This window comes from Marmota monax, unplaced genomic scaffold (genome assembly GCF_021218885.2).
Source record: "Marmota monax isolate L192 unplaced genomic scaffold, Marmota_monax_Labrador192_F-V1.1 WCK01_AAM20220418_F8-fsc00127, whole genome shotgun sequence".
In the NCBI taxonomy this organism is placed as follows: Eukaryota; Metazoa; Chordata; class Mammalia; order Rodentia; family Sciuridae; genus Marmota; species Marmota monax.
Window position 1 is genome coordinate 448,065 of NW_026692894.1, and position 25,792 is coordinate 473,856.

Below are 25,792 nucleotides of genomic sequence, written 5' to 3' on the forward strand. Positions count from 1 at the left end.
TGGTTCTGTTTCTTTACAAAGCTTTATTATGAATTTTTATTATGGGTCTTTCATAAATCACACTCTTAATTTATCTCTGTTTACTACCTTCTCCCTTCTAGAGGTCCCACAGAATCATTAAAAAATAGAAATCTATAAATACACATTGTGGATTATGCAGTTTCTACCCAGCGACAGCAGCAGGGCCGGCGTCTAAGTGGTCTGTTCCTCTCCCAGCGGTTCCTCTGGAACAGTCACAGCACTGCAGCCTCTGGAATCTCAAGGGCAGAATCAGCCCCCTTTTCCAATCCCCACCTTGTCCCTCAGCACAATGGCATTTAACAGGTGTTTGTTTTGGACAGTGAGGGTGACTGCGGAACTGCAGAAATGCTGACTGGGGTGACTGCTCCAGAAGGCAGGGCGAAAGGTAAGCTGGGGTCAGTCCTACCCTGACCTGGGGATTGTATTACAACTCACTAGGCCAAATGCCAAGGGCGATCAGACTCCCACAGGGGAGGGGGTTTGCACATAAGCTCAGGCTAACTGCTTTCAGCCGAGAGCTTGAGGTCTCTACAAACCTGACAAATTCCTATCTGGTCCAGAGTCGAGGAATCTTGATTTTTTTCACTATTATATCCTCTTCAGTTCCTGACAAGCGTCTGTCTCCTTCCAGGCAAAGGGACAGAATGCCCTAGGGAACACTGAGTTTAGAGGACAAAGTCTCCACCAAACTGTCAAGTTACTCAGGTTTCCAAATTCACCAAAGGAATAGAAAATTCAGGGATGACTGGAGGCTAGGGGCACGACTCAGTGGTAGGACACTTGCCTGGCATGCGCAAGGGCCTAGGTCCAGCCCCAGACTATGAAGAGGAAAAATAAAATAAAATAAAAGATTGTGGAAGCCGAGTGGCCACAGAAGTCAAGTCGTGGACCTCAGAACTCTAATCTGGGGAGTATCGTGCCCATCTTGTGTTAGCTTTTGGGCATCCCTGGCATTTCTCTAAATTGCATTTGGTTTTACAATCTCCCTTACAAGACCAGCCAAAGGATATCAACTTGCCTGGCATCTTCTTTAAAAACTTATTTTCTGCTTCATCAAGGATGAAGTCTTCTCTCCCAGGAAGCAGAGGGTGAGCAGATTCCGCCTGGCTCCTTGGAGAACACCTCTGCATAGGCTGCAGGCTCCTCCCAGCCTGCTTCTGCCAGCGCCCTCTGGTCCATGCCAGTCTTCTAGTCTCAGCCACCTCTCTCAGCTTGTGGAATACAAGACCAAGCCAGGCCTCAAAATCCCACCTGCTACATCCTTTTCCTATTGTTTAGAATCTATGGCTCCTTGATTAAGTCACAGTGCGACATATCCCACACTCCAGGCTCTTGTCAGGGAAGACTTTTTTCCCAGGAGGGGATAGGTCTTGGGCAGTTCTCCAAGCATACATTCCACAGAGGGACAATAAATGGCAAATCTCTCAGGATGGCCCTGCTTTGGGGAACTCTATCAATTGCTGGCCAGAGCATCAGCACTGCCCTGATGTGTCATTGTCCTGCACATTAACATATCTGCTCACAGCTCCTGACTTCTGCCAGCCCCATGTCAAAGCTGTGATGTGTGGTCCTCCTGCTTCCGTCATTATAAGGGAGTAGAGTACAAAGTTACTTTCCATCAGCTCAGAGAGCATGAGCAACCCAAGTGAGGAGGGAAATAAGAATGAGGTTCTGGGTTGACGAATTGGTGCCATAATTGTTCATGAGTCAAAAAAAAAAAAAAAAAGAAGCCAGATATCCTGAAATATACACAGGGCAAGGAGTCCTCCCGGCAGTGAGCAAAGCAGCAAAGGACCCTTTCTTTTCCTGCCACTTTCCCTGTTCTTCCAGGTTGCAAAGGAATCAAATCCTGTGATGATAAATGAAGTGACCAGCTGCTGCCACACTCTAGCAGGTAGCAGTATGGCCCTTTGGATTAAGAAAGTCTCATTATTACTATTGTTTTGTCCTCAACCAAACATCCAGTGAAAACAGATAATCTGAATATAAGGTCTGCTATTAAAATCATGCCCCATCACATCCTGCAGCTGCAGTTTGGTCACAAGGAGGTCACTCTCTCTTCTGTCCTCCAGAGGCTTTTTCTTGCCCAGGAGAGTGGAATCCGCATCTCTGTACAAGCCAGGCTTCTTTCTCAGCTCACGAGAGGGACCTAGAAAGAAGAAGAAGCAGGGAGCCTGCTTGGTGGGGCCCTTCCTACTGTCCTATAGAAACCAGCACCAGGGCTGTGAGGGGCGGTCACCGGGCTGCAGGACACTCAAGCACTATGGAATGAGAAGTGCACGTGGGAGTAAGGAGAGGCAAAGGGAAAATATTTCCTCTCACCAGGGTGGTGTTAAACCCACTGGGAGCCTCCTTCCTGCCAAGAAACAGAAAAGCTGGCTGAGGCAGACTCTCTGCACCTGGGTCTCCAACTCACTTCTTCCTGCGGATCTTGGGTTTCTTCACGGGTCGCAGATAGGGGTTATCGATGACATTCTCCTCCCCATTCCGGCTGCCCGACAAGGAGGGGTTCTGCTGCAGGACAGAAGTGTTCTCCTTCTCGGCTCCAGAATCATCCTTTGAGCAAAAGCCGAAATAAAGCAAAACACCAACGGCATGAGGAAAGAGACTGTGCCCGTCACAAGAATTACCATTGCGTCTCTTTTGACTGGGAAACAAGAAGGCCGAGAGCTGCTTTCTTTCCAATGTTCCTATCTCTGCCCCAGGTGCACCTGAGGCCCAGGCAGTGGCTGGCTCTGCCAGGAGAAAAGACTGTCAGCTTTGACCCAGTGGAGCACACAGTGGATCCAGAACCCCTTGAGAGGCGGGGACATGAGTTAGGGAGAATGGAGGCCTGGGAGAGGCAGGGAGTTGTAGCTACAATTTCAAAGCTTCAGGGAAGGAGCCCAACCCAGTGGGGAGATAAAGAAAAGGGAGTTCACCCTGGATGCCTTGCAGGACTGGGAGACATAGGCCACAGGCAACAGGGTATCTCCTAGGCCAGAACCAAAAGAAATCATAACAGATTTTTCCCTAAAGTAATTTCTGGAATTTACAACATGGTATCAACAACCATATCCCAGCATAGCTGAAACCTCTCTGGTCCTGAGGGTTCCCAAGGCAAAGCTCAGAGCCTGCAGGTACCATTATGTGTACCTCATCAATAAGGTCTGTGACCTGTGACTCATAGTTTTTCCTTTAACAAAAATGTTATTAATACTCTTTTTTTTTTGCAGTACCAAAGATCAAACCCAGTGCCTCACACATGCTAGAAAATTGTTCTATCACTGAACTACATTCCCATTCCTTTTTCTTTTTCTTTTTTTTTCCCCCCATCCCTTTTTACTTTATTTTGAGACTGGGTCTGGCTAAGTTGCCCAGGTTGGCCTTGAATTTCTATCTTCCTGAATCCGCTTCTTGAGTATAAAGCAGTTTTTTTTTTTTTTAACATTTATTTTTTAGTTATAGGTGAACACAATATTTTATTTCTATGTGGTGCTGAGGATCGAACACAGTGGCTCACACATGCTAGGCGAGTGCTCTACCTCTGATCTACAACCTCAGTCCTAAAGCAGTTTTTATTGTTTATTTTTTGAGGAAAATGTTTAGTCCACATACATTCAGTACGATTCCAGTTAAATATTTTTAAAATCACAATTGTGTACATGTAGGAAAAAAGGTGATAACCTGAAATTTTAAAAACTGTCCTGGGAGTAAGGGTGATTGCTCTCCTTTTCTAATTTATACTCTTCTCTGTTTTGCATGTTTTTAAAAGTGAGGCTGCAGGGGCAGAGGGGAAAATCATACCAAAAATTTGACCTAGAAGGACAGAAGTGTTCTCCTTCTGGAGGGACCAGAAGCTGGTTGGGTGGCGCCCCCTGGTGACACATCAAGGGTTTCATAAGAAGAAGAAATCACAGAGATTCTTTTTCTGCAAATTGGAGGCTGAAGCCCTCACCAACCTCAACCAGGAGAGGAATGCCATCAAAACAGACAGCAGAGTAGAGCACAGTGACCAGATAGCACAAAATTAACAGATGGTTCTCAAGGGACAGATGACCCAGGGTGTGGTCACCAGTCTTCAGCTTACTGGGCCTGGAGAAATTGGATGGTTTCTAGGTTCTACTGTACACCCTAAACCATGGATTGTCCCGAGGGAGCCAGTTCCCTGTAGGGCCCACATGCTTGCCCTCTCCACTGTTCAATCAAGTGGGACCACAAGGCAACCTGGGCCTATTCTGGACTTTCTGAAGACCCTCTTCAAAGAGAGTATCTCAAGGTCAACCTAGCTCTTGACAGACCTGATGCCAGACACAAGATCTGCCTACAGCCAGGTCTACCGTAGACATGAAGCTCCCAGCCTGACTTTTCTTTCTTTTTTTTTTTTTGAGGGGGGCTGATATTGGGGATTGAACTCAGGGGCACTTGACCATTGAGCCACATCCCCATCCCTATTCTGTATTTTATTTAGAGACAGGGTCTCACCAAGTTGCTTAGCACCTCACTTTTGCTGAGGTTGGCTTTGAATTTATGATCCTCCTGCCTCAGCCTCCCAAGCTGCTGGGATTACAGGTGTGTGCCACGGCGCCTGGCTCTGAAATTCTTGATGGCTTGACTGAGTGGCATCTGCCCTCATCCTATCATTTCTTTACCATCAACATCCTATCCCCAAAGTTATTGGAAGGTCACTTCACTGTGCCTTAAGTGTGTTCTAACACAGGAGATGACACAGCCAACGGTGCTGAAAAGCTACCCCTGGGACCATGCTGGATGGTAATGAAGGTCCCTCCATTTTCCTCCTTATGTCCCACAAGAGCAGGATGACAGCTCTATGTCTTCCACATACAGCTGATGGAAGTAATCACCTTATTGTCCCTTTCAGGGACAGGCAGCCTCAAGATGGGGAAAAATAGGGGTAGTGGATCCAAGTAAAACATCCAACTGACCCAGAGAGTTCTAAAAGCATGGGAGCAGAAGGGTCTGTCAGAATCTCCTTGAACCTGCAAAGGTCAGACACAGGCAAAGGCCTGCGAGCTCTCAGGACCCCCTGCTCTGGGGTGACTGTTTCCAGTCTCATGATTGTCAATACCACTCCCATGCCAACAACTCCAAGCCCACCTCCAGCCCTCACCTCGCTCTGACCTCCAGATCCTACAGCCACCTCCATACAGGTGCTGGTCAGCATCGCATGCTCAATGTGCCTAACGTTCCCTCACCAAACAGCTCTCGGTGTTCTCTGCCCTTCCAAGCGTTCAAGCCATGCTTGTTTCTTTTTGTTCTCTGACATCCTCTGTCCAGTGTGTTAGGAATCCTCTAGGATTCAGACCTTCAGATCAGGCAGAATCTGACCACTTCCGCCACCTCTGCTGTGACCCCTGACACACTGCACCAGCTTCTAAGGGCTCCTCCTCTTGCGTCCACACCCTTCAGGGCAATCAGAGTGATGCTTTCAGAAGTTCAAAAACGTCTCTCCTCTATATCCTCCCATGACCCCCACCCCTCCCAGCAGCTGATGAGGTCCATCTGATCCAATTCTCCTTCAATCTGCCTCAGCCACTGTTTCTCAGGCCCTCTGCACCGGCCACACCCTCTGCCAGGCACTCTTCTCCAGATATCCACAAGGCTCACTCCCTCACCTTCTCCAAGCCTCTGCACAGATACAGCCTTCTCGGTGATCTACCTAAGCACCCCATTTAAAACTGAAATCTATATCCTCACCCTGGATCTTCCCCTACTGTATTTCGTCCAAGGCACTTTCATCTTTAATATGCTACTTAATGACTTAATTACATATTATGTTTATTTTTGTTCTTCCACTGCTAAACACAGGCTCCTAAAAGAGGTTTTGTCTGTTTTGTTCATTGCTTTATCTCAAGGAGCAGAAGAATACCTGGCATGTACTAGGTACAAAGTAAACATTTGTTGAGTGCATGACTGGTTCAAATTTTCATACAAAAGTTTAGACATGTGGATTGCCTGCACAAGGCAACAAGTTCAAATGTATGAGAGGAAAAAAAACATGTACTATTTTAAAATGAACAGCTCTGCTGGGCATGGTGGTGCACGCCTGTTATCCAAGCAGCTAGGGAGGCTGAGACAGAAGGATTGCAAGTTCAAAGCCAGCCTCAGCAATGGCAAGGCACTAAGCAACTCAGTGAGACCCTGTCTCTAAATAAAATACAAAAAATAGGGCTGGTAATGTGGCTCAGGGGTTGAGTACCCCTGAGTTCAATCCCCAGAAGCCCCTCAAAACAAAAAACAAAAATGAATAGCTTCTTTATGTTCAAGTACATGGAAAAACCAGAACTAGATTAAACAAAGTAATTACTCCTTATCAATAGTCCTGCAAATGCACTGTCTTCAACAGATGAAAGAATAATTTAAAACACCAGTTATTTAATTTGCTTTAACAATATCAGTGAATGCTAGAGACAGAAAATCACCTAAATGTCCATAGTGGACTCATTACATTATTACATCCATAAATGAAGCTGCGAGGAATGAAGGAGCTCTTTATACACAGATACGGAATGATCACCAAGATACATACAGCCACAAAGGGAAAAAAACAATGGGAAGACCATTTGTGATCTGCTGTGTGTGTTTAAAACAATTTTTTAAAAAATGTATTTTAGTTGTCAATGGATCTTTTATTTTATTCATTTATTTATATATGGTGCTGAGGATCGAACCCAGGGCCTCACACATGCCAGGCAAGTGCTCTACCATTGAGCCACTACTCCAGCCCTATTTAAAACAATTTTAAACACCCAATGTCTCTAGAAGGATACACGAGAGATTGGAGAGACAGATGCTTTGTTGGGAGGGACAGAATGAGAGGAAGGAATGTCACTTTACATCTTTTTTGTTCGTTCTGAATTTTGAAACATATTATTATATTTCCCAATCCAACAAAATAAGAATAAATGCCTACATATAAACTGTTGCTAGAATCTTAAGTCTCCAAGTCTCTATTTTACTTTGTACAGAAGAGTTTGGGGCTGTATAACCTAAAACCACAGAGGAGAGAAGGATGTGTGCTGTGAGCCACCATGTGCCAGGCACCTGACATACATTAGCTCACTTTATCTCAGGCTCTCATCCCCTTGAGGTTGGTGTTCCCATTCTGATGTGCACTTGTAAAGACACAGACTCAGGTATCCGTTAACACAATTAAAGTCACACATCTGGCAAGTAGCACAGCCTGGATATGAAGCCATGACAGTCTGCCCCAGGGTCACATCTTTCTCTTCTTTGCTGTCTATACTCCTAGCTCAGCCTCTTTGCAGCCTGGGGTCCTCAGGCAGCCTCAGTTCCCTTACCACAGGGACCTCACATCATGTCACAACCTGTGTTAGGCAACACATCTGTGAGCCCTTTAACTATATTGTACTTACAAATGTCTGGTGGTATTTGCTTAGCTTAGAAGACTCCTTCTCATAAGGTGAGTACAAAACAGAAGTATAAAATAACAAGTTCCACTGCTTTAAAGCCACGGGCTTCCAGCCTAATTCTGAAAGGGATCAGTCAACATTGAAGGAACATGTATGTTCAAGCAAGGATGATCTTCAGCAAAGATCAGCGAGCACATCTCACTTGCAAACTGAAGTTGCTCCTGCCATCTGGTGCCTCCTAGCTTAGAGTACAGGAGGGGCCTTCAGTCTAACTATGTCCCCTAAGGCTCCAGACAGGAATTTTAAAGGATAGCTGAACATAGTAGTCTGAACAGAAGGACCCTGGGAGCCTTGAATGCGTTACTGCCTCCAGCAGCTCTAGGATTCTGCTTTTTATTTTTCATTTTAAAACAGGGTCTCACTAAGTTGCTTAAGGCCTTGCTAAGTTGTTTTGGCCTTGAACTTGCAATCGTTCTCCTGTTTCAGCCTCCTGAGTCACTGGGATTATAGGCATGTGTCACCTTACCTGGCCAGGAATTGGTTTTTAGTTTTATTTAACTTTAATTAATTTACAGAGCTACATGTGGCTAGTGGCTACAGTAATGGACAGTATAAGTCTATATTCATTGACTCCAAGTTCTCTCCTGTTCTCTGTGAATTAATTCCAGGGCCTTACTCTCACTCTTACTGAAACTGCTCTTATCAGAGTCAAAAACTACATTCACTGCAAACTGTGTACTTATTCTGTTTTTCTGTAAGCCTAACAGTGTTCTTAACATCTATTAATTTACAAATACGTGTATCTACTTATGTACCCTTATAATTAATGGAGGAACCTTTAAAAGTTACAATAAAGTGATCAAGGCAAAAAAAAAAAAAAAAAAAACAACTACATTCACATTGCCAAATCCAATGGTCAAATTTGCAGTCCTGTTACTGTAACTGCAGCTCAGGAAGCAGCTGATGGCTCTTTACTCCCTGAAATCTTCCCTTCCCTTGGCCTCCAGGACCTGTCCTCTCCTGCTTCTCCTCTCACCTCTCTGGCTCAGCCGTCTCAGTCTCCATGGCTGCTTCCTCCTCATCATGACCACTAAATACGTGACAGCCCCACGGCCTGGTCAACGCAACTCTTCTCTTCTTTGCAGTGGTGGGGACTGAACCCAGGACCTCATGCATGCTAGGCAAGCACTCTGCCACCGAGCTAAACCCAGCCCTTTTTATTTGTATTATGGGACAGGGTCTCACTAAGTTGCTGAGGCTGTCCTCAACTTGCAACCCTCCTGCATCAGCCTCCCAAGTTGAGGGGGTTACAGGTGTGTGCCACTGCACCCAGCTCCTTTTCTTTCTAGTCCTCACTTGCTTCCTAAGAAAGCTCATTTACTATCTTGGTTTTGAGTCCACCTACGTGACTACCAAATTGACATCTCTAGCCATAACTGTTCCTCAGACTCCAACATTTGGACTCAACTCTCTACCTGACATCATCAAGTTCATGTCTAATAAGAATCTCAAGCTTAACACATCTGCACCTGAGCACCTGACTGTCACCCATACAGCACGCAGCATCAGTCTCCCCTATCTGGCTGCAGACAACTTCCTACTCCCTGTCATTCAGGCAAAAATCTTGGAGCCACCTTTCACTTTCTCTCTCCCCTCAACATCTCACATCTGTTCTACCAGTTGGTGCTGCTCTGTAAAGAATCTAGAATTTGACCAAATGATCTCCTGGTGGTTTCATTGCTTTTGCTCCTACCGCCATACCTCAGCTTATTGCTATAGCCTTCCAGCAGCTCTCTGGCTTCCGCTCTGCCCTCTGTAGTCTACTCTCAATACTCCAACCTGACTGATTCTGTTAACAATCCTCCATGAGATCCTGACCTTCCTCTACTCATTATCTCCCTGGCTCCCATCTTACTGAGTAAAAGCAAAAATGTTTAATAAAATGTTTAAGACCCTGTAAGTCTGAGTCTCCCATGAGCTCTCCGACCTCATCCATTGCCTCCCCCTCGTCCACTCCACTCTGGCATCCTTGCTGCTCAACTCAACAGCTAGGCTTCCACCTCAGGGCCTTTATCATCTACTGGTCTCACTGCCTGAAAAACTCTACCCCCAGATGGGAGCAGGCATTGATCTCTTTAGGTCTTTACTCAAATGTCAGTTTAATTTTTTTGGTTCTTTTTAGTTATATACATGACAGTAGAGTCCATTTTGATAAAGTTATACATGCATGGAATACCTCTTATTCTAATTAGGGGCCCAGTCTAGTGGACACACATGATGGTGGGATTCACTGTGGTATAGCAGATATCAAATTCTAATCCTGTACTCCCTCATTTTCATCTTCACTTCCTATTTTTCCTTAGCTCCATGAAGTTTGTCTGTATTTCTTCCTTCTAATTCCCCAGCACCTGGACCTAAGCCTGGCCTGGCAGGTGCTCATTCAGTATTTGTTGAATGAATGAGTGAATCCCCAGGACATGGATATGTCTCTCAAGTTGGAGATCAGGTTACACCTGGATCATCATGGACCTATCCCAGGGTGACAGGCCAAGGGCTGGATGGGCCAGTTGGGGGGAACTCTGAGGCAGGCAGAAGACAGGACCCACCGTGCTGATGTGGAGAGCGAGGTTCTCTGTGTCTGTCTGCTCATCCTGCTCCGAGGAATCTGTCTCCTCCATTTGTTGCATCTCCAGCTCAGATGGAAGAAGAGCTGTCAGGTAGGGGATGGTGAAAGGTCTGGCAGCAATCACTGGGGAAGTGGAAGAAAGCATGATTCCACTGACAGGGAGTCCCTGCAGCCTTCCCGGAGCCTTACAGCAAAACAACGGGCAGCACCCACAGATAACACCGGTTCATGTGCTCCAAACACGTACAGAACGGGCCCAGCGATGCCCTGTGGCTTTACATGTGCCATCTTTAATCCTTGTTCCCACTGGTACATAAGCACAACTATCACCCCATTTGACAGATGTGGAACCCAACGCACAGACAGGTTGACTTTCTTAAGCACAGAAAATAGCAGAGTGGGATCCCAACTTAGGCAATCCCAACTTGAGAGCCAATTTTTAACAAGGAAAACTGAAATCAGACGGAACTGGGGCTATCAGCAGAATCTCAATTGCATTGGCTTTGTGATCTTATACCCAAGGTCAGTTAACCCCTCGAAGCCACATTTCTACAGCAGGAACACTGATCTTTTCAGCCTGAAGGACCTAAGAACTCCAAGGGTGAGTATTTCCCTGGATCTAAAAGACACTTATGGTGAGTGGGAATTTCTATCCTTCCAAAAAGCAATGAGGATGAAAGAAAGAAATTGATCTAAAAACAATACTAATAGGCTGGGGATATAGCTCAGTTGGTAAAGTGCTTGCCTCGCATGCACAAGGGCCTATGGAAGAACATGATTATCAGGAGCTACTAAAAAATTATTTTTACTGTGGATCAGAAATAGATCAGGCAGCCATAAGGAACTAGGATTCAATGCTACCTAGTAGACCATGACCTTGAGTTAGCTACTTATTGCTGTTCTTTATAAGTCTGTGGATCCTACAAAGGTGGTGATAATAACAGTTCCTAACCTATAGGTTCATGAGATTGAATGGGATGATGTATAGGAAATCATCAGAAATGTCTGGCACTTGGTAATGTCAGCTGCTATTATTCCAGAGCTGGGCACCTAGTAGGCATTCGGTGGTAAGGGCCTATTGAATCAATGAATCACCCAATCTCCCTGTTTATTTTTGTATAAACTGAAGCCTCCTGTAGAGAGGAGGAACTTATTCAAAAAGGCCAAATAGTGCAGAGACACAAGGTTAAATGAGATGGAACCTGGGGAAGGGTGTTGTGCCAGGCAACTGCACCAGATGCTGGTGCTCCTTCTACTTCTTGGGCTGCCACTTCTCCCCTGAGTCTCTGTGAGTCCTAGGGCTCAGCCACCCTTGTGGAAACCTAAACTCAATGTACCTTGAGCAAATAATCCCACAAAGGCATTTCTGTTTTGAAGTTATCAGATAGAGACAGGCTCTTAAGACTGGAGAAAAGGAGCCAGGAATCTGAAGAATAAGCTGCCATCAGAGAAAAAGACAAAAGCTTATTCATTTCTCCTCACCAAGCCAATAGAAAAGATGGCGTGATTATCTCAAATGACAAAGACAGAGTCCACAGAGGAAGCAACTCTTACATGGGAATGTGCTGACGTCATCTTTGAAGAGACTCTGGGTCTCGCCTGTCTTGGCCATGAACCGTGTGAGTGCCCGCTCCACATCACGCCTCTGGGATGCAGCCTTCTCCCGCAGGACCTGGTAGTCCGACACAGGCTTACGGTAGGTCTACAAGAGAACAGCAAAGACACCGGGTAAGCTGAGGTGCCCTTCTGCTCTGATGGGTCCCTGACTTGCTGTTGCTAGGTCCTTCCACCCCTCAAAATGACCCACTATCATTATTTACTGTAGAGATCTCCACAGCACAATGAAGAGACAGAAAGATGATGGTATAGCCTCATAAATATTTATATGTATTCTTAAAAATTAAGAAACGTGCAAATGTTTACAATAGAGCTGACTCCGGCTTTCATTCAGTGCCATGACAGCTGGTCTCAAGTGTAAGAGACACAACCTTAAGGAAGAATGGGAGTCCCCCGGGGAGCTGTGACAGGGGCCTTCAGTTCCATCAGTGTAATATGACATCCTGCATTATATGAGTGGCTGCCATGTGGACTTGCAGATTGTACTATCCTGTTTTCTTAAATTCACCCTCTCAAAATGGACACATTGCTCCAAAAGATTCCCTTAAGAAAAACAGGCTGAAGACGTTATCCTGAGTGCTGCAAATGAACAAGAAAATGACAGATGCCACTCCTTCTGATTATGAGCTTGCTGGCAATCACTATGGAAAATAAGTGAGATCTAATCTGAATAAGAAGTTATCCAAAACATGGCAAAAGAGACATTTTAACAATGACATGAAAGTATGAACTCTTCATGATATAGAGACAAGGCTTTTAAAGGAGGCAATCAGAAACATTTCCACATGTCACTGTTAATTCAAGTGTGTCACCTCTATAGTTCCCATATCCATACTTAAACAGACACAGAATTCTCTGACTAAAATCTTCCCAAAATTAAAATGAATTATTTAATTAATTATTTATTTAGGTACTTGGTACTGAACTTAAGGGAAGCTTTACCACTGAGCTACATCCCTAGACTTTTTTAAATTTTTAAAATTTTTTTTGGGGCGGGTGCTGGGCATTGAACTCAGGGGCACTCGACCACTGAGCCACATACCCAGCCCTATTTAGCATTTAATTTACATATAGGGTCTCACTGAGTTGCTTAGGGCCTCACTTGCTGAGGCTGGCTTTAAACTTGTGCTCCTGCCTCAGCTCAATCCTGAGCTGCTGGGATTACAGGCGTGCACCACCGTGCCTGGCTTGTTTTTATTTTTTGAGACAGGGTCTCACTAAGTTGTTGAGGCTAGACTTGAACTTGTAATCTTCCTGCCTCAGTCTCCCAAGTCACTGGGACTACAACCGTATCCTGCAAGATTATCTATTAATGTGAATTATTTTTGTACAACATTACATTATAATATTTATGAAAATAAACAGGCACTTATTAGAATATATACATAATATTTCCACCATCAATGACACACTATAAGAGTTAAAAAATGTTATGGGTTGAATTGTGTACTCATAAAGAACATTTTAGACATATTGAACTTACAAAAAAACCCCACAAAATTACCTATAAACTCACCAAAAATGGATCATGACATTTTGTAGAATATCCTTCTAGTTTATTTCTATGTGATTAAGTACTTTCAAATGTTTTGGTGGAACAGGCAAATTCTAGCTTCAATCTTTATTAGTTACACTTTTGGAGGCAAACCTGAGAACATTTTTTCTCACTTGTCATATTGCTTCTCAATGGGGAAAGATATCGTGAGTTCTGAACTGCTCTTTTACCAGAATTCCAGTCAATTTACTGAATTCCAGTCAGACAGACAATAGGAATTGATAGAGTCCACTGCTCCTGGATGCTACTTTAGAGTCACCGTCCCCAGTATGGCATCATCACTCACCGGAGTTTTGATGTAGGTGTGGGGATCGGGGAACTCAGGAAAATGGCTGGGGATGTGTGGCGGGTGGGGTCGGTTCTGCCCTGCAGTGAGGGCCTTGGGGGTCACTGGCTGATTGGTCACTGGAGCTGCAACAGAATCACAACTAATTAGTCCTCCTACTGAGGCCCTGGTTTCTATAGATTATGGTCACTGTCCAAACTCCTTTTTTCACTGGACCACAATTTTCAAAACAGCAGGCACTTTGTATTTCTATCAATAAAAAGCCTCTGATGGTTTAAGGACCTGAGAAGGTCACCCCCACAATGTTCAGGATTGCTAGATGACCTTGGTTGACATTTCCATCTATAACAATCTGCCCTCAGTCTTTTAGGTAGATAGATTGGTGTCTAGGACCAAAGTAGGTACCTTAAAGAGCATGCTGAAGAATGAAGGAAGTTAGATGGGTTGCTAACTCTTTTTTCAGAGAATCTAGGGTGGCTGGGGGGCATAGCTCAGTGGTAGGGTAAGTGCTTAACATGCAGGAAGCCTTAGGTTCAATCCCCAGCAAACACACACACACAAATTGTTCAGGGACCCTAAATAACAAAGATGTACACTCAGCTGGAGAAAGTTAGTATATGTTTAAGTGATTGCTAAGGGGATTGGAAATGGCACCTTCTGCTATGCTGTGAGAGGAGTTCTTTAAAAGATGCCAATGTGAAAAAGTGACTTTAAAGGAAAAAAATCCAGTGAATTCTTCCCAAGTCCTACAATCCCAAACTAGTTGCTCCCTGTTCAGTTCATGGCACCCAGTTTTATCTAAGGCTGAGTCACTAAATATTTTGTTTAAAGAGCCACATAGTAAATATGTTAGATTTTGTGACCATACAGTCTCTGTACACAACTAAACTCTATCATAATAGCACAAAAGCAATCACAGATAATAAATCAATGTGGCTGAATTTCAATAAAACCTTATTTACAAAAACAGGCAGCAGGCTGCATTTGGCCCATAGGCCATGGTTTACCAACTCTCAATCTAAGGAAGAACAACAACTTTCATGTTTTTCAAGCAGCATCATTCACTCTTCTGCACCTAAAGCACAAGAACTGTAGTAATATCTCAGAGATGGCTTTGCTTTTTGGCAAATAAACTTCACATCCTAATCCTATAAACCAAGAAATAGATTGGAAGTAGCCCTAAAGATTGGAAGGGAGCCTGCAACAAGGAAACAGCTACCAATCTGACCCCTGACCTAGTCAACTAATTCATTCCGCAAGCATTAACTGAGCACTTACTGAGTATTTCAGTTCAAAGTCACTTACGGGCAGTGATGACCATCCTCTGAGACCGTTTTGCATAAGCAGGGAGAGTGTCCACATTGAAACCTAAGAGACAAGAAAACAAATCACTGCCCAGTCAACTGAACTTTGAACGGGAAGAGGGTAATAGTGTGGAAAATGACTTTAACTCCCACTCAAACCAATGTACTGTCCTTCACAAGAAGCTACAGTGGAATCCCCCAACAGGGAGTTAGGTGGTCTCTTAGACCAGTTCACAGAAACCCTCTCTTTACATCTCTCTTGTGGTAAAAGCACATCAAGAGAACTATGAGGGAATCCAGACCACTCAGCTGACATGGGTGCCTCCTAAGGACTTACCCCTCTCTCATGACCTCAACTAAGTTGCATGGAAGAATTTGAAACTGGGGTGTACTTACCCATTTCAACCAGAGTGACCACAATATCTGACAGCGTAGGCTGGGTCCTGGCTGTGTGCTCACAGTAAGACTTGGCACTCCTCCCAATTTCTGAAATGTCTATGAGAGGATAGAAGGCATGAGGTCTTATTCTCAGTTCCTCAAAAAGTTAAATATAGAATCACCATGTGAAGCAGCAATTCCACTTCTAGGTCTATACCCAAATGAATTGAAAGCAGGGACTCAGAGATACTTACATATCCATGTTTATAGCAGCACTGTTCACAATAGCCAAGTGGTGGAGAGAAATTATTCTCCACTGACAAAATAATGGATAAATTGTGGGACATACATAGAATAGAATATTATTCAACCTTCAAAAGAAATTAAATTTATATATGTTCAACATGAATGAACTCTGAAAACATGCTAAATGAAATAATTCAGACACAAAAAGGCAAATATTTTAAGATTCCACTTATATGAGATGCCTAGAAAAAGCAAATTTATATAGAAAGAAAGTAGATTAGAAGAAAAGAGAAATGGGGTGTTATTGTTTATGGGTAGAGTTTCTGTTTGCAATGATGAAAACTTCTGGAAATGGATAGTATTGATGGTTGTACAATATGATGAATATAATTAATGCCAATGAATTGTACACTTAAAAATGATTAAAACAAGCCAGACATAGTAGTATATGCCTATAATCCAAACTATTTGGGAAGCTGAGGTACATTCAAGGCCAGCTTCAGCAACATAGTAAGACCATGTCTCAAATAAAAAGGGCTGGAGTGATAGAGTGCCCCTAGGTTTAATCCTAGGAACATATATACACCCCCTCAGAGAGAAAGAGAGAGAGAGAGAGAGAGAGAGAGAGAGAGGGAGAGAGAAACGAAAGAGGGATGGAGGCAGGGATAGAAAGAGAAATAACAATAATAAGAGAATAATCAAGAGCTTACAATTTTCCTATCTCAGAATGTTTTACATATAAATCTCACTTATACTCACAATTCCATGAGGTACAATTTATTATTCCATTTCACAAATGAGGAAACTGAGGTCTGGGAGGTTTAGTGACTTGCCTAAGTTATTAAGAGACAGAATAATGACTTACACCCAAGCCTATCTGATTCTGAAGCCTGTAAGTCACTTCATTCCCCCACTTTTGCCTTAAGTCCTAACACCATTGCAATACAGGGCATAGATCTGATGTTGGGGTTGACCAGAAGGCAGCCTAGTGTTTCCTGGTACTCACAGCTTTGCAGCATTTCTGTCAATGTTTCCACAGATGCTTTTTCAGCACTCTCAAACCCTGCTTCTGTGAGCAAGGAGCTCACAACCACTTGCAGGGTTCTCCTCCGGGCCAGATGATAGTTATCTGCAGGGTTAGTGGACTGTTTACTTCCTGATCTCTGTGAAATTGGCAGGAGAGCGGGGGAAGACTTTCAACCATAGGACAAGGATACAATCACATAGTTCATACATCATCAATGGCAAGCCAAAGTTCTTTTGGTAAATACTTAGCAAGGCTTAATGATAACCTTTCTTCCAACCTAAAACGTTCCAATAGGAAAAACAGCTTTTTCCCCCCACTTTCTGTGTTAAGAGATTATCAGAAAATATAGCTGAAGAAACAAGTATGAAGAGATTGAATAAATCTACTTCCTCCAAAAGAAATAATCTCTCTCTTGTTCCATTTCTATACTATTTCATTAGCAAGGAAAAATAAAACAATAACACATAAAGCTGAAGACATCAGGGCAAAGGATAACCGCACAGAAATGTAGAGAAGCTAAATATTTTGAAACGGAATCCTTCCCAACTTTAGATGGCCAATAAGAAGGTGAAAACGGCTTCTTTGGACCAATCAGAAGGTGTTCCGGGTTCCCACCCACCCAACAGAGAACGGGCCAATCAAGACGCAGATCCACCAACTTGGGAGGCCGTCGCCAAGTCCTAAGGCGGGGGGGAGACGTTCGGCCTGAAACACCCTCCTCCACTCAGAGCTCCTGGTGGGGCTGGATTTCTGGGCATGAGCGTGTTGCCCAGGCCAGGGTAAAGTTACAGAATGCCCAAACTCTCTGGGCTTCAGCCCTGCGCCTCCTTCCCTTACCGTTCCGGAGCTGCCGGCCCCGGCTGCGGCCGCCGTGTCGGCCATCTTGCTCTGGCGTCGTGTGCGCGAGCGCGGGGCGGGATGGGACTTGTAGTCACGGGGCGGGGAGTTGGCGAGGGGCGGGGCGGCGCGCGCCCCCCAGGTTTTCGGAAGCCCTGCGGGACTGGGGGTGAGGAGCGTCGATGACTCTGAGTTACGCGAACTTTTGTGAGAGAATTATTCTTGAGGCCTTCGGTGAGCTAGGGAATAGGCCAGGAAAACGCACTTTGGGTTTTACTGATTAAAAATAAATTATTTTAATGTGAATCGTTTCTCATAAAGAGCATAATCCTGGGAGGACCCCTGGAAGTCGCCTGCATTCGCAGAGGTTTCCAAATTTATCAGGTTAGCAACACCTGGTTGGGCCATCCCAGTCCCAGTGCCTTCACCCTGGGAGAGGGTCTTGTTATTCAAGCTCCCCAGATGGTTTTCCTGAGCCGGTAATTTTGGGCAACCCTAGAGCGTCCCACCGCATGAATTTGTCCTCATGGCCCCGCAGCCACCAAGGCCCACTTGGAACTAGAGCCTAAGGGCCACCTAGTCCGGGTCTTCCACTACATCTCGCTGCGCTCTCGCTCTATTCATCCGCTAGTGATTGCGAGGCGAGCAGAGAAACCTTGTCCCTTTCCCGCCTCGCTTCCAGGGCGTTGGGTCCACGCGTCTGCTGGTGGTTTTGTCACTCGCCTGTCAGCCCCTGTGCACTGGGGGTTCTTCGAAGGAAGGGACCTCGAAGCACCTTACTCGTCCCCGCAGGGGAAAATAAGATCACAGTGTTGTCACGGTGCTTGGCGTGCAGAAAGAGTTAAGAAATCACGCCTGCTGTTGTTGTTTACTTCCTGGATAGCGCACGCCGGAGTTGCGAACCCCAAGAAGGCAGCTGCTGAACCTGCCTGCGCCCGCCCTGCTGCCCACACCTGAGCTGTGGTCGGCCCGTCCCCTAATTCAGGGCACTTGGGGCGGGGTCTGCAGGTCGCGGGTGGCGGGGCTGGGGTGGGGGCGGCGCCGGATGAGCAGCCCCGCGGCGCCCAGGGGTGTGGGGGACCCAGCCTTGGCGGAGCTGAGCACCCAGCCCCTTTGTCTCCCCCGCCCCCTCTTCCCCACTTCCTGCCCAGCTTTAAACTCGGGATCTGCGGCGCTGCAAGAACTTTGTAAACACGCCGCTCCTGCGGGGGTGGACACTAGCTCTTTTGGGGCGCCCAGGGGAGGGTGTATACCCCTCCCCGCGATTGGGGTTGCGACAGCCCCCGCTCCCCAAAGACAGAAGCCTGGGCGGCGGGAGAGAGAGAGTCTGCAGCCAACAGTCGGTGCTCCGGTGCTCCGGGGGGCTCGCCTGCCAAAGAGGTAGGCTTGGGGGCTGGAGAAGCCAGGATAGATGGACATCTATCCCTTTCTCTGGGGTTTTGCTCAAAGACAAAGCTGGAGACCCCGAGTTGGGGGTCAGTAGTGGGTGGATTAAGGGGGTCGCCTCGTGCTCATCACCTCCCCGCTGGCCACCAAAGCTCAGCTCACTTTCCCTTTTAATGCATTATTCTTCCGGGAGTTGAAGGGCAGGGAAGCCTCCATGAGCCTTGTAAATATGTGCACACCTGCATTGCCTCCCTCCTAGTTGACTTGAAAGTCCAGGGGCTTCACTTTATTCCTCAGTGATAGGGGTGGGGGGCAGACCAGTATGGGTAGGGAGTCTGTCGGTGTTGAGGCCAACCAGGGTCAAGGAGGGACCCCTCAGCATCCTCCCTTCTGTGGTGTTTGGTGGTTATGCAGGTGATGGTCTTAGCCTCCCCGGTCTCTCTTCACATGTGGACAAGAAGAATAAGAAATTTGCTGCTGTGCATGATTCATTTTCCTTGGTTGAGCACCAGCTATGTGCTTGGTATTGCATGGGATGCCGAAGGCAGGAGTGATGTTCATCTATAGGTACTAGTCATCCTCCAGAACCCAACATTTGAGTTGGATTCTGGAGGATGACTAGTTCACCAGACAGAATTTTGTGGAAAGTCTTTGGGGACACTCATTCCTCTGAGCTGGATGGACTGAATCCTGTCTTGTTAGGCACTTGGACACACTAGGAGCAATTGCTGCCCTCTTTCACCCACTGTCAGGTTTGAAGAAGACGTGGGACTGAACAGGATGAATTCAAGGAAAAGCAGGTTTCTGGGCTGGTTCCCAAGATCCCAGGAACTCTCAGTTGAGTGCAACTAGCAGGGTCCACCATCCTTGCACCTATTCCCTATCCTGAACTCCAGGATGGTTTCCTCTAAGGAGTTCTTGCCATTTGCCCACTACCTCAGTTCCCTTTGGGACCAGACATGAGTGGAAAGAAACTCTCCCATTGTGTCCCTGCTGATTCTGCTCTTCCATTCCTGGATCCTTTACAATTTGAATAGCACCACAATTTCTGAACTTATTATTAACACTATTTGCTGTGGCCAGACTCTCTGCCCAGTCTGGATGTTGGAGACATCATGGTAAACAAGTCAGAGTGCTTACCTCCTGGAATTTAAGTTTAGAGCATCCCTGATAACCCTAGAAGGGTTGAATAACCAATCACCATGGTCCTAACTGCTTCTCCTTCCTGTTTCCCTTTGCTCATGGGCTTGGAATGTGAGCTAAGTTATGCAGAACTATCAGGTGCTCTTCTAAGTGGTTTAGATGCAGCATCTCATTTAAATCTCCTGTTAGCCCTGAGAAATAGTCACTATGATGGTCTCCATGTTATAGGTGTGGACACTGTGGCACAGGAGATAAGTAATCTTCCTAAAGAGGGAACAAGAAATAAATAGAACTGGAATCTAAGCCAAATTTATGGCTGGGTACAGTGGAGCACTCCTGTGATCCCAATGACTCAGGAGGCTGAGGCAGGAGTATTGCAAGTTCAAAGTCAGCCTGAGCAACTTAGCAAGATCCTATCTCAAAATAAAATAAAAAGGGCTGGGGATGAAGCTCAGAGATAGCGCTCTTTCGTATCACATGCAAGGTCCTGGGTTCAATCACCAGTGACACAGATACAAAAAAACAACTAATTTGACCTGGGAGGCCCTGTTCTTAAAAAGTCTACCTCCTTGACTAATCACAAAGAATGTGTTCTTGAGCCAGGAGCTTAGGGACTTCCAAGGGAGTCTATGGTCCTACCTGGTCTGATGTTTTACATGGTATATAAGTGTGAGCAGCAGTCTGTTAGCTAAGCTTGGGTTCACCTTTCACGTACAGTTTGCAGAGAATCCCAGCAGACTTGGAGTAGGGTTGTGGGGACTGCATGTTGCTGCTATCCTTTCTCAGTGGCTGTGGGAGGGGAGTGTGAGGTGATGTATTTTCTTTTGTGTAAGACTCGCCAAAAGGAAGAGGGCATGCAGTTAACCAAGAGGAACATGAAAGAACTTCTCAACATGTGTTGGAATCTGGGGAATGTGGAAAATCAAGACACTTGTTTTGTTGGGCATCTTTAAGACTAGCAGAGACATCTGGGCATTGTGGTGCTTGCCTATAATCCCAGCCATTCAGGAGGCTAAGGCAGGAGGATCACAAGTTCCAGGCCAGTCTCAACAATTTAGCAAGGCCCTGTCTCAAAATAAAAAGGACTGGTGATTTAGCTCAGTGGTAAAGTGCCCTTGGGTTCAACCTGAGTACAAAAAAAAAAAAAGAAAAAAGAATAGCAGAGACCCTCACATTCTAGACTCGAAGAGGAACATTCTAGCGATTCTCGTGAGGTAGTGGAGTAAGGAGATGGTCTAAGAGTGGAAGCTATCTTCAGGTGCTCACCACCTCTCTTCCCCTTGGCTGCTGTATCCAAAGCTATGTCTCTGTTCTAGTTCCTTCAGAGAGGCTACTACAGTGTTCATGAGGTGAGCCTGACCACAGGGCAGAGTGTCCATGCATTCCACCATTTTCCCACCTCCTTGCTGAAACTGTGCACAGGTCTAGGGAGCTTCCAATGCAGGTCCTTCCTCCTGCAATGTCTTGGAAAGAGGGGTGTGTGTTGAGGGACATGGGGTTGAGCATAGAAGGAGGGAACAGGGCACCAGATAACCGGTAAGCAGCACAACAGTTCATAACTCTACAGGCTGCTAGGCTGCTCCTCTGCCCACCCCCCTCTTCCTCCTGCTTCTGGAGTGGGGTGCCCCAGGCCCCCTTCCCAGGCCCTAGCTTGTCTGTGAAGAACAGGTTGTACTCTTGAGAAACCACAAGAGGAAGTTTAGAGAGGCCTGGGGGTGGGGAAAGTTCTGGGGCTCCTGCCAAGTTTCCCTTTCCTTGCTGAGCAGAAGGTGTGTTTATCTTACCCACAGGATATTTAAATTTTAAATCCTCTGCCTTTTAAAAAGCTGTCAATGCCTGTCCCATTACTGCAGGAGGGCAGGGGGATTGGAAACCCATGTCCCCTGGTCAAGGCTGATTCCATAAAGTCTCCTTTTCTCCTTCTGCCCCTTCACCTTCTTTTCCCCAAAGCACTGTACAACCTTTAAATACAGAGGAATGTGGCTATAATGGCTACTTAGGAGCTGAATGATGTTCCCAGGTGGTGTCCTAATGTTTACTGCTTTATCTCACTTGGTAGTCATCATAATTCCAGGTGATAAGTACTTCTGTCCTCAATTTACATACCCAATTTACTGCAAACTCAGGCTAAGAGACTTGCCCAAGGTCACTCAGCTAAGTGGCAGAATTCAGATTTTGAGCATGGATGTATCTGATTTCTGTTGGTGAATTAACTCCCAGGAGGTTGAGATCTAAAGGTGTTTTGTTAGTATGGGGAGAGAAAGGGTTAGAGTAGGATGAGAAGGGTTTTCTTTTTTCAGTATTTATTTATTTATTAAGTGTAGATAGATGGACACAACACAATGCCTCCTTTATTTTTATGTGGTGCTGAGGATTGAATCCGGGTCCCGCCCGCGCGAGGTGAGCTCTCTACCACCACAATCTACTGAGCCACAATCCCAGCCCCTGAGCCACCATCCCAGCCCCTGGAAGGGTTTTTTCGAAAGTGAATACACTGAAAAAAAGAGCAAGGTCTGAGAGTACAGTTACAAGCCCTGTAGCCAGAGGGCGCCATACAGGGCAGGCCCATTGAAAGAGTCATAACTAGTAATTCTAAGTGCTTCATAACAGGAGGAATCCCCCAACAGCCTTGTGAGACACAGTGCCCATTTTACAGGTGAGCAAACCTAGGCAGATGAAAAGAAGAGGCAGTGGGTGAAAGGTTGAGGTTAAACTCTGGAATGATGAAGCCAATGGGAAGAAGTTATTTGAAAGGTTGCCCTGGGATCCCTGAGGAAGAGGCGGGGCAGGAACTAATAGAAGCAGATTTCTTAAAAGCATAAGAACTTTCTTAACACATAATTGCTTAATCTCCATTTGAAGAAGTGAGTCCTGTTTAGGGTAGTCTAGAGCACATGCTCTGAGAGAGGTTTCCGCCTGCAAGAAGACCTCAGAGCCCCTCAACACCTCCACTGTGACCTTCCCACTACTTCAGTCACTCCTTGGCTCCTACATTTCCTGGCCCATGGTAGGCTGTGTCTGTCCACCAGGTGGAGCTGTTGCCCAGGGTGTTGCTGCAGGGGCTAGGGGCACTGGATTGGGTGAAGAACACCACCTGGTCCTTCAAGCGCCAACTGGTTTCCTGGGACCTCTGACTCCACCCCACCTCCAGCTGCTTACATGTAAACAGGGCCCAGAGAGCCACTTTGACCTACAGGTTTGTCATAAAACGTGCTTTTAGGGTTCAGGCCAGAATATGTGGCTTCTGCTGTTGGAACAGACTCCCCTTTCCCAGATCAGGGATCCCTCCCACACCTTCTCTTTCCACTTTCTGACCATCCTTTATCCTTGAGATAGAAGGACCTGTGTGTGGGAACCGAGGGCAAGGTCAGTAGTTCTTATGGGCACAACAGGATACCTGATGTGGAATGGCCTTTCATAGTCTTCAGAGGATGTGACAACTGTGTTATCTCCAGTAGGGGCCTCAGAAGCCCCACCCCTCTGAAACTATTTGCCTTTTGCAGCCTGACCAGTTCTCCCACCCTGGTCAAAATTCCCCCAGCAGCCACTCTTGAGGTAAGAGAGAAAAGGCTGGGGGGATATGTCTAGAAGGGTGAGGGAGGAGGGAGTTGCGTTCCTCTTTTGTTGACCGAGATCTGATTACTGCCCCTCAGACCCCTAGGAAGGCAGAGTGATTGTGCTGCAGGTACAGAGCAGACAGAGCCCAGAAAGAGCAAGGTCTGAGAGTACATTACAAGCCCTGTAGCCAGAGGGCGCCATGCAGGGCAGGCCCATAGAAAGAGGTCATAATTAGTAGTTCTAAGTGCTTCATAACAGGAGGAATCCCCCAACAGCCTTGTGAGACACAGTGCCCATTTTACAGGCCAGCAAACATAGACACTGGGAGTTACATCCACTTGGCTATTAAGTCTGTGCACATAATCAGTAATTTGTACTCTGATGGAGTGGTAGGGAGACCCTGTGCTCTGTAGACAAATCACTGGTCTGCTCTCTGGCTGTGCAAAGCAATTTCTTCATCTGTAGTTCCTCCCTCACCTGGTCATTGTGAGGATTCATAATAGTTAATTGAATATATGATAAATATCTCCTTGTGTCCTCACAGTAGCCCCAGTGAAGAAGGCTTTTTTTTCCCCCTGGGGATCAACCCAGAGCCTTGCGCCTGTTAGCATATTAGGTAAGTGCTCTACCACAGAGTCTGTTCCCAGCAAGGCAGGCGTTATTGTTATGCCTTTACATAGGGGGAAACTGAAGCTTGGGTGGTGACACAGAGACTAGGGTCCAAGGCTTCGGAGTGTAACCTGCACTAGGCTTAGGAGATAATACAAATCCTGCTGAGTGCCTGGCAGGCCAGAAGTCCTCATGGGTGACAGTGCTGTCCTGATTATCATAATCATTTCCCAAATGGTGCTCTTTGGGTGGGCCTGGGGGCCACTCAAAACCAAGGAGCCCTGGTTTCTTTCCTTACCATCTCACCTAGGGCTTCGTTTTACCCTCTTTCTCCTAAAATAAAAAAATTGGCTGCTAGTTCTGGCCTATAGTCAGACAGTTGGACAGAATTCTTGAAGTTGGGACAGTCCCAGAAACTCCCAGTCCTGGCCCCAGCGCTCTCTGCTCCAAGGCGCCCTCCCACGTGTTCTTGGTTCTCTTCCCTCCCTGAGGCTCCTCCCTGCCCCCTCCCCTGGGCTCCCTGAGTTCTGGGAAAGGAAGTCAGGGCAGGGGCCTCAGACAGATGCGGACCTTGAGCTCCAACTTGAGCTCCAGCTGGAGGAGAAGAGGACTGGCCAGGAGATGAGAGGATGGGGTACAGGGGCCCCTCTGCCTGTCCCCAGGAAGGCGTCCATCTGTTCTTCATGGAATCTTTCTTTAGCCCTGGTTTGTGACACTCACTGTGTGGGGCATAGCGGAATCCACTGTGAATTACACCCAGAGGAGGGCTTTTTCTCTGGCAAGCGGATAGCTCAAAGCTGTCTTTGGGGGATAAAGGGGGAAGTTGTTTCCTCCCAGCAGCAGGCCCCTGAGATTCAAGGCCACTTTGTCCTTTCTCCCAGCTCCATCCCCTCTTTGCTAAGCAGTGTCTACTACAAAACCCACAAACTTGGAGCCTCTTCAAATGTGGAATCCATTTTCATCGTATTGGGAAGAATTTCAGGGTTAGACACTTTGGATGTACAGGGGAAGAGTGTAGGCCAGGGAGTGTACCCCTAGTGGGTGGGTGCACACAGATGCATGCCATGCGTACATTACCTACGGAAAGTCATCAGGTCAGAGTTCTTCCAGCCACCAGGCTCTTAACACTGGCCAGTTGTATGACCTTGGGCTTACTGAACCTTTGTGCCTCAGTATCTTCATTTGTAAAATAAGGAAACCTCATAGGATTCTTATGAGGGGTTAAATGAGAAATGAGTTAGTAAATATAAGGACTGCCAGGCACGGTGGCTCATGCCTGTAATCCTAGTGGCTCTCGAGGCTGAGGCAGGAGGATTGTGAGTTCAAAGACAGCCTCAGCAATAGCGAGGCACTAGAACATTTTTCCAGGGCTTCTCTTTCTTCCTCTCTTCCATTCAGCTGAGTGCTGGTCCCAGGGGCAGCCTCCATCTTTTCTTTGAATGGACTTGATTTTTCCCTCTAAGACTGACTGAAAGGAAGTCAGGGCAGGGGCCTCAGACAGATGCCAGACCTTGATCTGGGAGGAGGCAGTCTGTTTTCGCCTGGGCCCAGCATTTTGGGTTCTAATTAAAAATTTTGTATAGTGACTAGACGTGAGCTCAGTGTGTCTGGGTGATCCTGAGAAAGTCTTTCTTTCTCCCTGCTTCTTCTTGCCTTTATTCTGATGTGGGTGCTGGGGGTCATATTTTGGTGTTTTTTTTTTTTTTTTTTGTGGGAATCTATTCTCACATGTGTTTGGGAAGAAACAGGAGTTTTCTTTGAATCCCTGTTTCTTCCCAAACACATGGCAGCAGAATTGATGACTATAACAGATCTTTGCACAGGTG

At 46.2% G+C, this 25,792-nt stretch overlaps 4 protein-coding genes across 5 annotated transcripts in view; 2 read left to right on the forward strand and 2 right to left on the reverse strand.

Annotated features, from left to right (window-relative positions):
- The window catches only part of Cimip3 (ciliary microtubule inner protein 3), an 81,545-nt gene extending 71,408 nt beyond the window's left edge, over positions 1-10,137 (reverse strand). Inside the window, exon 1 of the mRNA XM_046450679.2 lies at positions 10,001-10,137. The gene's annotated coding sequence lies outside the window, so the exon portion shown is untranslated. The remainder of the gene's footprint in view (positions 1-10,000) is intronic.
- On the reverse strand, positions 4-17,333 carry Taf8 (TATA-box binding protein associated factor 8). The gene is made up of 9 exons (XM_046450678.2): positions 17,271-17,333; positions 16,413-16,569; positions 15,179-15,277; positions 14,784-14,846; positions 13,479-13,603; positions 11,575-11,722; positions 10,001-10,143; positions 2,438-2,577; positions 4-2,170 (listed from the first exon to the last, which is right to left on the reverse strand). The coding sequence occupies exons 1-9, from the start codon at positions 17,313-17,315 to the stop codon at positions 2,158-2,160; spliced, it is 933 nt and encodes a 310-aa protein (XP_046306634.2). The 5' UTR covers positions 17,316-17,333; the 3' UTR covers positions 4-2,157.
- A 1,184-nt stretch (positions 17,334-18,517) lies between these two features.
- Positions 18,518-25,792, forward strand: part of Ccnd3 (cyclin D3) — a 90,045-nt gene continuing 82,770 nt past the window's right edge. Inside the window, exon 1 of one of the 2 annotated variants that reach the window (XM_046450704.2) lies at positions 18,518-18,650. The gene's annotated coding sequence lies outside the window, so the exon portion shown is untranslated. The remainder of the gene's footprint in view (positions 18,651-25,792) is intronic. The other variant, XM_046450705.2, reaches the window with a different exon arrangement.
- Med20 (mediator complex subunit 20) overlaps positions 18,524-25,792 on the forward strand; it is a 172,175-nt gene continuing 164,906 nt past the window's right edge. The window contains exon 1 of the transcript XR_009227353.1: positions 18,524-18,650. The gene's annotated coding sequence lies outside the window, so the exon portion shown is untranslated. The remainder of the gene's footprint in view (positions 18,651-25,792) is intronic.

Excerpts from the sequence above, each read along its gene's own strand:
- Taf8 (XM_046450678.2), bottom strand. The coding sequence starts at position 17,315 with ATGGCCGACACGGCGGCCGCAGCCGGGGCCGGCAGCTCCGGAACG. Across the intron at positions 13,604-14,783 it reads GAGGATGGTCATCACTGCCC|CTCCAGTGACCAATCAGCCA; the intron begins GTAAGTGACTTT and ends ATTCTGTTGCAG. Across the intron at positions 10,144-11,574 it reads TGACGTCAGCACATTCCCAT|TGATTGCTGCCAGACCTTTC; the intron begins GTAAGAGTTGCT and ends CCACTTCCCCAG.